This window comes from Rutidosis leptorrhynchoides, chromosome 1, assembly GCF_046630445.1.
Source record: "Rutidosis leptorrhynchoides isolate AG116_Rl617_1_P2 chromosome 1, CSIRO_AGI_Rlap_v1, whole genome shotgun sequence".
Taxonomy (NCBI): domain Eukaryota; kingdom Viridiplantae; phylum Streptophyta; class Magnoliopsida; order Asterales; family Asteraceae; genus Rutidosis; species Rutidosis leptorrhynchoides.
In genome coordinates this window covers 720,773,644-720,785,356 of record NC_092333.1, presented here as the reverse complement: position 1 = coordinate 720,785,356, position 11,713 = coordinate 720,773,644, and the positions used below count along the sequence as shown (strand labels likewise).

The following is an 11,713-nucleotide window of genomic DNA, read 5'->3' as shown; positions in this document are numbered from 1 at the left end:
AATAATAATAATAATAATAAGAGGGTTACCTCAAAGAATAGGTCTTAAAAAAATAACGCCCTTGCCCAGGCTCGAACCCACGACCTCTCTTTCAACACACAACACCCAAACCATTGAACTGCCATGTTACTTTCTGTTTTATTACTGAATAAAAAGCATATAATCCATATCGAAACTTACTCATCTTCCTCACGTAATCTCATCATTCGGTCATACAATCATAAATCATACAACCACCATTTTCATCATTCATCAACGTCGTTCTTCTCTATCATTACTCATCACACTCGATATCTTTCATCATCAACTTCATAACCATAATCATAATCATAATTATCATTATCATCCTAACATCATGATACCATTGTCATCATATCATAATCACTACCATCACATATCTTCATTAATACGTATCATTATCAATGAATCAGTATTATATGGTTTTATTTGAACGAAGAAAAGGTTGATAAACCAATGTGTTTGGTCACGATTATACAGCAAAGGCAAGAGCCGATGACTAATGATTCACCCCAATTGTGAAAATTATATTATCTTGGCCCAACAATAGAGAAGCCCTTAGCCCATCAATTATAACCATATCCGTAAATAGAAATGAGGGTGTACGTGCGTGTGTTTGGTTTATTTTAACACTGAACAACTTTATGTATACCACTAGGTTTTCGGTTATGATTGAGTGGCTTTAACAAAAATGATGACTGTAAAAACATATGTTATTGGATACTCCATCTTGACCCCCCTCTCCATTCCTTCTTCTTTTAAATCGTAAAAAGCAATTCATCACTCATTTGCTTCGGTGTGAATCAGACAGGAACTGCAGCAAAACTAATAAATTTTCGATTACATGTCAAGGAAGGGGTCCATGAATAAAGGAAGAAAAAAAATATATACGCTGATCAAAAAAAATAATGAACTTTCGGTGATCCCTCCATTTTTTTATTGTTGCTTTTTGTTCCACTAGACATAGTCTACCATTTAATTAACAAGTGGGTGCTGGCTGTCAAACAAGGATCAAATAAAAGCAGGAGAAAGTGAGTTGCAAGTGGGGTTTGCTTATTTGATTGTTTGTTCTCTATCGGCCAGAAAAAAAAATATAAAGAACGTTGCAGCATTATTTCTATTGATAAAGTTATTCGGTGATTAACCTTTAAATACATGGTGACATATGGTGTGAGAGTTTTTCATAACTGCAGCGACTTCCTTTATTGTAGAGGGTTTGGTGATTTTCGAATTCAAGACAGAATTAATAGCAGCCGGAATTCAAGACAGACGATAATGGTATTAAGGTGGTTTCACGAAGAAGCAGAAGCAAGATAGAGAGAAGAGGAAAACAGATGTTGGGGTGGTCGACGATAAAATAAAAGACAAACAGAAAATTTTTTATTATATATATATATATATATATATATATATATATATATATATATATATATATATATATATATATATATATATATATATGTTCCTGGTTATGAAAGGCTTTATGGTGGTGGTCTAGGTTGATTTGAGTAGTCCCGAAAAAGAAGAAAGATAGGGGTGGTTTATGTTGATGGTTTACGTAGAAGAAGAAGATTACGGAGTTGTAAAGTTGTAAGTTGAGTGGTGGCGTGAAGATTGAGTTGTGTTCATCAAAACAAAATTAGAGAAGGTGTTTCATGGGTTTTGTGGTGATAGAGGTGGATGATATTGTGTAAGTGTTTCATTTATGTAAGTGTTGTCTTCCCTCTGTAAATCTAAACTCGTGTATATATTTATCCTATATTCTCATGTGTACATAATTATGTGATTATGTAATATTTTTGATGGAAGTCATATGATTGATTGGATCTATATTTGACTTGTTTTGTAGTGAATGAAGTTGACATTCATGGCGCATATAACAGAGAAAAGAGGGATAGGAGATTAAAGCTGATTTTGATATCTAACTGCATTGTACCCGAAGTTGTTTTGTAGTGATTTGGAGTCGACAGAGTGAATTTCGTGAGCAGGGAAAGAAGAAGAATTAAAAGTGGATTATGATCGATAACAGATTCGTACTATATTTTTTTTATCTCAGTATCTAATAATTTGTATCTGACAGAATTATTATATTAAAGGTTGATTCTTATCAGATCAAACACGTTCTTATATATTATATATAGTGATTATTAGATATTTTTGATTCAATATTGTTTTATAGTGTGATGGTGCTCGACAGAAATTTCTTCAGTCTGACAGGATCAATTAGGAAGACAAAATTAGATACAGAATTCAATCAGATAGTGATGCTTAATAGATTATAATTATTCAACTGTTTATCTATAATTATTATTAATAGTTAGTAATTAAAATATATTAATTCAAATAAAATATTACGGATAATAAATAAAAAAAATACTGGTATTAATAATAATAGATATAATAATACTATAACAATTTATACATATCAATTTCATATCTATGTTATATATTGAAAATAATAATATTAATAATTAGTAATTATGATATATTAATTATAATAATACTTTTAATATTATTAATAATAAGAATAATAATAATGATCTCAATACCAGGTACAATAATAGTTATTATTAATAATAATAATTATGATATTAATAACATTAATAATGATAACAATAATATAAGTAATAATAATAATAATATAACAAATTAAATGTATCAAATCTTATATTTATATATTAGATTAAAATGATAATACTTATAATACCGATATTAATATCAATATTAATATTTAAGTAGTACTTATTAATTACATATCATATATTGAATATTATACATTTTAATATATAACAATATACATAATTATCAATTAAGTATATATTTCATATATGTAAATATATGTATATACACATTCATTTTAATAACACCTAATTATTCTGTATTTTATTTTATGTTTTTAATTCTAATGATTAAATTATATTTTATTAAATCACATTAATATATATACACTTTTATTTATAAAAATATCTATATATATTTACATATTTATTTACACACATTTGTTCGTGAATCGACGAGAACAGTCAAAGGTCAAATGAATATAAGAAATAGTTCAAAATTTTTGAGACTCGACCTAACAGACTTTTCTTATCGTGTCAAAAATATTAAATCGTATCGAGAGTTCGGTTTAAAATTAGTCGAAAATTTCCGGGTCACTACACCCAAGCACCATAATGTTATGTTCATTGCATAGTCTGCTGATCCATCTTTGTTTAGTACTAAATGAGATGCCGCCTCCAATGTTTATAGACATGATATTCATTAAATTATTTTAAAGCCACGCATACTCAAAATCACCTTCTTGAGGTTCCCAGAAGTTTTTGAACGTCGTAGCCTAATTTCAGTCCCATGTTCAGAAAATCATTATATGTTTTGTTCTTTGCCAAGGACATTTTGCTGCTATTAATGTCTGAATGAATGCTTTCACCCGCATTACCGGGTGATTTAGAAAGGGAGTTGGCAGACGGTTCCATGTTTGGAACAAAATCATTGTTTGAGTGAATATCATTTTCTACCTGTTCGTGTGTTGGATTATTAGCCTCAAAATTGTCTGAAACATGTGTCTTATCTTGCTTCGTTGCTTTTTCGTTTACATCTTCATGTGGAAAAACAGAAGGTTTTAGGGGTGGTGGAGGTGTTTCATCTATGAAGCTTTCTTCTGAGACATTATCATCGAATGTATTCTCCCCTTTTGAATTAATAGACTCGTCAGATGAGTCTTCTTGTTCGAGATTTAGGATATTGGGGTTCCAAGTTGAAGATTCTTTAACAAGCACTTTGTACCATTTTTTTTTTTTTTTACTTTGACTGATACTATCTCGTGAATATAATCCATTGTTTTAGTGATGACATAAACCTTATCTCCGCCATCTTGGTTAAAAATAAAAGAGCGTTCTCCAAACAATAGTGATACTTTTTTGAATATATCTTCTGTCCAAGCGCATGCCGGTAGACCAATGATGTCTAAACAAATAGCACGTTCGACAACACAAAAATGCTCCTCAAACTGTTTGTATTCTTCGATGTATGATAGGATTGTGGCATTTGAAGAGAATGCATTCTTTGCCTCAATACATGTAAAAATAATTTCAATCCAAGCACCACCAATGTGTTGAATTTCTAAGTCAATGAAACCCTCAATATTCCAGATGCGTTTTAAATTTGGGATTAAACAAGGATTGCGAATCTTAGCGAAGAGAACGATTGGAACATCCTTTGGGCGAATAGTATTATCTTCCATAATTTCTAAGGTTCTAGTAACAATGGGAGGTTTCGATATAGGATAATTACCTGATAACGTTGCAGCATACGAATGACCTTTTAAAGGTGGAAAGTCACTTGAGGATGGAAACTTGACAGCGTGATTGTCAGGTCTGGTAACCATAGCTGGTGCAGGAACCTTTCGTTTGATTATATCATCCCGCCCTTGTCTTGCTTTTGCCGCATACAAATGATAATTACCAATCCATACGGCTGACAGTTTTAGTTCTAGGGTTTTCACAGATTCGACCCGTAAAAATCTAACAAAAGCAAAACGGCATCCCTGTTTTGTAAGTTTACCAGCGATGTAAACGTCGAGTATTGTGCCGTAATTCTTGCAGAGGTTCCAGATGTCATTAATACCAAAGTTCTGAGGAAAATTTGAAATAAACAATGTCGTTGCTAGTTTCGCTGTGTTGATGTGATCTTCCTTACGTTGATGCAACATATTATAACTACTCACTTAGTCACTTGATGAATTTTAAAGATGATGAATTTTAAAGAAAACCCCTAATTTTCGTTTTAGGGTTTCGAAAAAAATCAGGAGATTAAGCACTATTATGCCCAAAAAAGTGATGGACCCTTGTTGTTTGATACGAAATAAACAAGATTGATGCAGGTTATGCGCGATTTTGGTGAAGAAAAGAGGGTGAATTTGTGAGAATTAGGGTTTTGGGGTTGGGGATGAGCGTCGCACCCATTCTTTTTGTTATAAGATTTTTCAACATAACAAAAATTAAATCATATTTTTAACCGTGGTGATCGGATTTTACTCTGGTTTCCGTTCCAGCAGCAAGCTAGCGAGTGGGTAGCGGTTTTAGTTTTCATTCCAGTTTGTTGTTTGTTATGTGGCTGGTGTTCTTCCGGTAATCGTTTGTAAGTTGTTCGTAATTTAGTGTATAATAGTATCTATTTGTTATAGTTTTAGGAATCGTTTTGAATCTCTTGTATCGGTTGCACTTATTCATCTTCGTATACATTATAATGTTATTACTTTTTTCCTCCATAAAAAAGAAACAAAATCTAAAATAACTTTTACCAAATAAGGAAAAAGTTTCTTTTCATTTATCTTCTACTATATACTCTGTATAAATCTTTACACTCACTTGCTCTTATCTCAGAAATTTTGGCTCCCTTTATACCAAAATCGGATTTCTTTGATTTAGCCTTTTTGTTTGTGTTATGTATATTCATTGTAACATTTCTTTGGTCATATCTTTTCTGATAATAAACAATGTAAATTGAAAATGTGAACTAATTGTGTATTTTATAAAACAACATTATCAACTTATAGGAAATTTTGTATCTACAACAATTAATCTTTTTTACTCGAAGCAACTATATTCAAACAAACGAGTTAAATTAGTCCAAACTCTGATGGATGTCTTGATATTTCTTTATAGGTCTGCTAAGGTTATAGACCATCATGGGCCTCTCGTAACCTATATCATACATCTTTCTAATCACTCGATCAGTATGGCCCACTCTATGGATATCTTATTTAAGAACAAAATAAAATATATATATATATATATATATATATATATATATATATATATATATATATATATATATATATATATATATATATATATATTATCAACGAGTATGGTTCCGGTGGGTACGGCGTATAATAGCTCTATCAAATGAATCTTGGACCGAAGCTTCAACGAAATTTTTGATGAAAAGTCTTGGAGTTCTATATAAGTTATTTTGTTTTTAGCCAAAAAAGAAAAGAAAAAAATAGCTCTATCAAATGAATTAAATACGACAAAGTAATACGTATTTCTCATGCCTTATACGTTTTTTAGGCTTGTTATATGATCTTGTATGTATTATTATATTATATGCGAATGTAACTTAAGAAAAAACGTGATGTATTTTTTTTGTTGCAAAAATATAAAAATTTAAATAAAACACAAACGTGTTCAAAAGGAAAACACTTAACAACCGAGAAATACAAAAAAATCGACGAGGCTTGCACCTAAAAAAAACATTACATACAATTTTGTTATGTTACAAAAATTATTATTATCCCTATATGCTAAAATGCGTGCCGCAATCCGTCGGTGCAGTCGTTTCGGGTAGTCGTTTTGAGTTTGCGTTCACACTGTAACCGGTCCCTCAACTTTGGCTCGCTTTACACAACGACCCCTCAAGTTTACATTTTTTCAGGGGTGCAAAATGTAAATTTATTAATTTATTTAAAAATCTTAACCAAACTTCACACATATTTTCAACGGGACATATCTTTCCGCTCGTCTCGCGTTAAATTTTTCCGAACCCGCCGTTCAACTCAGAAAAATCTTACGAACACAACGGGACTAACTATACGCGAAACAGACACTTCTAAAAAACGCTCAATACCTCGAACTATAATCAATACATATATACACACCTATAATACGCTCCGTTAACTATGAATACGCAACCTAAAAACCCCGCGGCATCACGCGGGCCCGTTTTCTAGTTGCATAGCAAAAGTAAATAATTCAAATCAATGACTTCCTATATCATGGTTGGTCGCCACTACCATATTTACTAATAGTAAATAAATTTACTTAATTCTAAAGGGAACTGATATTTTCAAATTCATTTTTGATAAATCCACTTAAGTTTACTGCAATGCTCTTAAATGATGTGTTATACAAGTTTCATGTTAGAATTTATTTGAGGGTATTTTAGAGAGATATGTTCAAAGAGTTGTGGATCTATCAAAATTGCATTTGGAAATATCATCTTCCATTTCTAAACGTTTACTTTATGAATTTAGAAAGGTTTCATAAATAACTTTGTCTTTTAGCGATTACGTTTTGGCCCATGTGTTACCAATCTGTTATTAATGATAAGTTGATAACATCATAATTTCAAATTTAAATTTCAAGAATTATAATGTTCAAACTTTTAACAACATATATCAAAGTGGTTATTAAAAAGCTTTTCTAAAAAAAAAAATAAAAAAAAAAAAATAAGTGGTTATTAAAAATGTTAGAAATTGATCACAAAATAACTCAATTATAATACATACATTTGCAATTTGAGAATATTTACTGTCTCTAAATAGTTGGCAGGAAAAAAGCCTTATCCAATTTTTATTCCGATCCCACTAACAAATTATTTTACTAACTTGCAATACGCACAATACTTTAATGATGCGTGTGGTCCAAAAGAAAGGCAAAAGTTATTTGACTAAATACTAGCAAGTATGATATTCCGTAAGCACTAAAATATACTCCGTAATAATATAGTCGGCCTCGGTCTTTTGGTAAGTTGTTATATTATAAACCTTAGAGAAAGTAAATGTTTTTATGTACGAGTACACTATACGCACTCACTTATATATAGTTTGTTATAGCCTATAGGTATATATTATTGAAATTTCTGTATATATTACAATTTACAAGTATATATTACATTTTCATCAAAATATATAGGAAAAAACAAATAACCGAAAAAAACGTGAACTCCATTTAATTTACATTTTCATAAGAATAAAAAAACATCATCCAGGTGATCGTTCTTCATCACCATCTTATCAAACATGTTCTTCGATCAATCTTCTTGATCTTCATTGTATCGATTCTAACAACTAACATTTCTTTTAACAATCCTGTATTTGTGGTTCTTCCGATACCCTCCAAAGCTTAACAGAATTATCCAAACTACCACTATAAACAACCCATTCTTGATCACTTTCATCATCTTCACCTCGTTCTTGAACCGCTAAACATTTAACCGGGCCCGTATGCCCATTCAAAACCGACAAACATGTATGAACACCGCCCGTTTCCTTTCGCCACACACATATACTTTTATCCGCCGAACCACTCAACAACAAATTCCCAGCCGTTGCAAGACAAAGAACCGCCAATTTATGTCCCCTCAAAACGCCACCATGGGACAACGTTTGTTTCTCGAGTTCCCAAAAATTTACCAATCCATCAGAGGATCCTGCATACACGGTTGCATCTGTGGTATTTACTACCACACATGTAACCGCGCTATCCTGGTCCAAAAGTGTGTAAACAAGAACATGTTCACATTTTTTCCCGATTAATTCTCTTCTCCAAACCTTCACTGTTCCATCAGCGGAACCCGTGAAGACTAACCCATCAAAGCCCATGACCACGCTATTTATAGCATCATCGTGGGCTGTTACGGATTCTAAACATTTAGAATCCGAAAGTTTCCACACTTTTAATGATTTATCCCACGATCCTGAATATAACAAACCTTGTTCTTCATCTAAACTCATGCAGGCTACCGCATCGTAATGTTTAATCCAAGGAACATTACGACGTCGTCTTACTTCAATGTAGTTATTAGGATTCATTGAACTTTTAATATAGTCTTTTGTAGTGGGTAAATTACCTACCCTTTTGTAAGCTTTTTTTGTATTATCCGTGTATTTCCAAACCCTAATTTTACCATCCTGGTGTCCCGTGAACACACGATTACCGGACACCACGATGGCTTTAACTAATCCACTACTCGATTTAAACCCGGAAAACTCCATCAAATTTTTCCAAACCCTGATATTTTTCGAATCTGAACCTGTGTATAACAAATCGCCCGATGAAGCTAACGAATAAATATGACCTTCTTCACGTACTAACGATCCGATTAACCCGGTTCTTACAACGCTTTCATCGTTAATGTAAGGAAGATTAATCCACGGTGATTTTGTGTATGGTGAAGACATTTGGTTGATTGGAGACATGAAGTGATTCACCGGAGACGAATTCGAAGACATGTTCGGACTAAGCGACGAAGCGTTACTAGTTCGATAATCGGATTCAGAACTTTCGAGTTGGTTTTCGGTTGTGATGATGATGTTTGGCTCTGAACTATGAAGAAGTACGGCAAGTTTTTGTCTTCGATTGATTGTGTTTTTAATTGGAATTATAGTTTTCCCTGTCATTTTGTTTTGTTAAAATGATGATGAGATTTAGTTGAATGATTAATTGATTGAACAAATGAAAGATATATTGATCAATGAATGAGAAAATGAATCGAACGTGAATGAGAAGGTGAAGAGTCGTATATATAACAAAAGAGGTAGATGTGAAAAGATGGTGTATGGGTTTGCTAAAAGTAGGTGTACTATAGGTGAGGAGATATGACACGTGTCCTATTAACGATAACTTGTCAAACTGCATTTTCAATTCAATTATTGTAATCAAGAAGGCTAGCTGTGCCATTTACGAATTTATTGGATCATTTTTTATGTGTCAAAACAGAGAGAGATTAATTTGTGAATATAGTTTTCTTTATTTTTGCCAAAACGATAAAAGAAATCAGAGAGATTAATGTTGTCAGTTACGAATGATGTAAGGGATCGATATATTCGTTAAATTATTATTTAAAATCATAAATAATCAGAAACGATATTTTTGATTATTGTATGTTTGAATAGTTTAAGATTAATCAATACGTACACGTGTGATGAGCCATTTCAATTGTTGTAAAAATTTAGACATTGGGAGTTCATGCTGATGTTTCATCGAACAAGATTTATGGAGTATAAAATAATCATCTACTATCTTTTATAATTTATACTAAGTAGTAATAGTAATAAATAAATAATGAATTAAAAAAATATAATGAGTAATTAGTCACTTTTTCCTGTAAATAAAAAATGGTCCGAATTATGAGTTGGCGACGTGTGTGCCCATCATATCCGGTTATTTGATATGGGCCAGTGTTGATGCTTTGACTTTTTCTTCTTAAAAACATGACCTTACTTGTTTGGGAAGTATGGGACCATCTAGAAACTTTTCAAATTCTACCCTCAAGTTTTTGGCTTTACATGGGAGACCTGCTATGATGTCAAATGCATAAACATTTTCTCTACCAACTTTTGTCTTTGCATTCTATAGTATTTATTTATAAACGTGTTGCATAAACTCGTTAACTCTATTAAATCTAAACTTTAATTTGTGACTATATTTGTTTTATTTGAATTCGGAACAAAATAAATAAGATAACAAGTCATGAAAGAGTTATAAAAATTAGTAAATTGTGTTAGTGATACCACCAAAGCATTCGCTTGAGTGGTATGGAGTTGGATCAGAGTCGGAAGGTAGTGGAGACCCAAAAGTGTCTTGGCCTCCTCAATTTGTTGGGCTTTTAGTGTAACTTTATAATTTTTCATGGGCCAATTTTTTTTTTTTTTTTTACTTAAATGAGGCTCCCTAGTTTCTTTTTTTTACGTACTGAGCATCTCTAATAGAAAAACATCACGTTCCGCCACTGGGTGAGATTCAACTTGGAGTACTACTAACCATGTTCGATTTTCACTCTAAGTAGGAGTTTCTAACATTTGATGGTAATAACAATATTCATACGATTTGGAAAGGTCTCGGGAGGTTTTCCCAACCTTCGATTGTGCGGCCAACATCATCGCAAATTGGGTTTCCTCCTAATGTATGTGTGGGTGGCATATGATCGTGAAAGTGAATAAGTCCCCTTTGGGTGATGCCGATATCGTCGTTCGAAAAAAATATGTTAGTGGTATCTAGAGCAACTTACAAAAAATACATTAACTTTCTAATTAAACCTGAAACCGAAGGGACTTGCCTTAAAAGGAAAGAAAATCTACTAATCGTTTCATAATATGCGTAGGAAACCCAAACTATAAGACTCCTCTTCCACCGTCCTAATGTGGTTTGAAAAGTAGGGGGGTTGAATTTGACATTTATTCAAATATTAGTCTGTGAAAAGTATAGTGGTATTCATATTTATAGGGCTACTTTTAAAATTCTTAACGAGTATTACAACCGTGTTCGTTTATTTCCGTTCGGGCATCTTGACTGGAAACTAACGTTATGTTTTACGTGACACAGTGTATATAAATTTGGTGTTAGGTGTCTTTCGATTTTTCTTTATTTGTGTGGAGAAGTAGATTCTCATAACTAAATCTCTTAGGCAGCTAAAACAGAATTTATAGTCATTTTAAATACACAATCTTATAAAATATAAATTTATGCACGGTTAGCTTTTAGATGAGTAATTAATATAAAAACTAGTTATTTGATAAGTATTGTAAACATGAATTAATAAAGGTATTAAAACAAATAGTGTTAGAATGGTAAAAACTAGTTTAGTGACCCGTGAATTTACGAGTTTGACAAAAAAATCTGCATTATAACATTACAATAATTAATACAATCATCTTAGTTCAAGTAAGTATATATATTTTGTAAGTTATCTGTAGGTACAATCATTTTAATGCCTTTTCTTTTGGCCTAGCATCATCATCAACTCTAGTAGCATTCACCCAGAATGATGCACCAAAACATGTGAACACGTTAGCAACATTTGAAAATTTGAGAAAAATACAACACTTCTTTAAAACAAACAGAGTACCATATAAAATGTTGTAATTTATGGTTCAAGATATTTGATAATAAACTTAAAATGATAAAACAAAATG

General features: G+C 31.8%; 1 protein-coding gene across 1 annotated transcript; it reads right to left on the bottom strand.

Moving 5' to 3' along the window:
* Nucleotides 1–7,656: 7,656 nt before the first annotated feature.
* Nucleotides 7,657–9,265, bottom strand: LOC139886299 (protein JINGUBANG-like). The gene has a single exon (XM_071870058.1). The coding sequence runs from the start codon at nucleotides 9,197–9,199 to the stop codon at nucleotides 7,880–7,882; it is 1,320 nt and encodes a 439-aa protein (XP_071726159.1). The 5' UTR covers nucleotides 9,200–9,265; the 3' UTR covers nucleotides 7,657–7,879.
* Nucleotides 9,266–11,713: the final 2,448 nt, after the last annotated feature.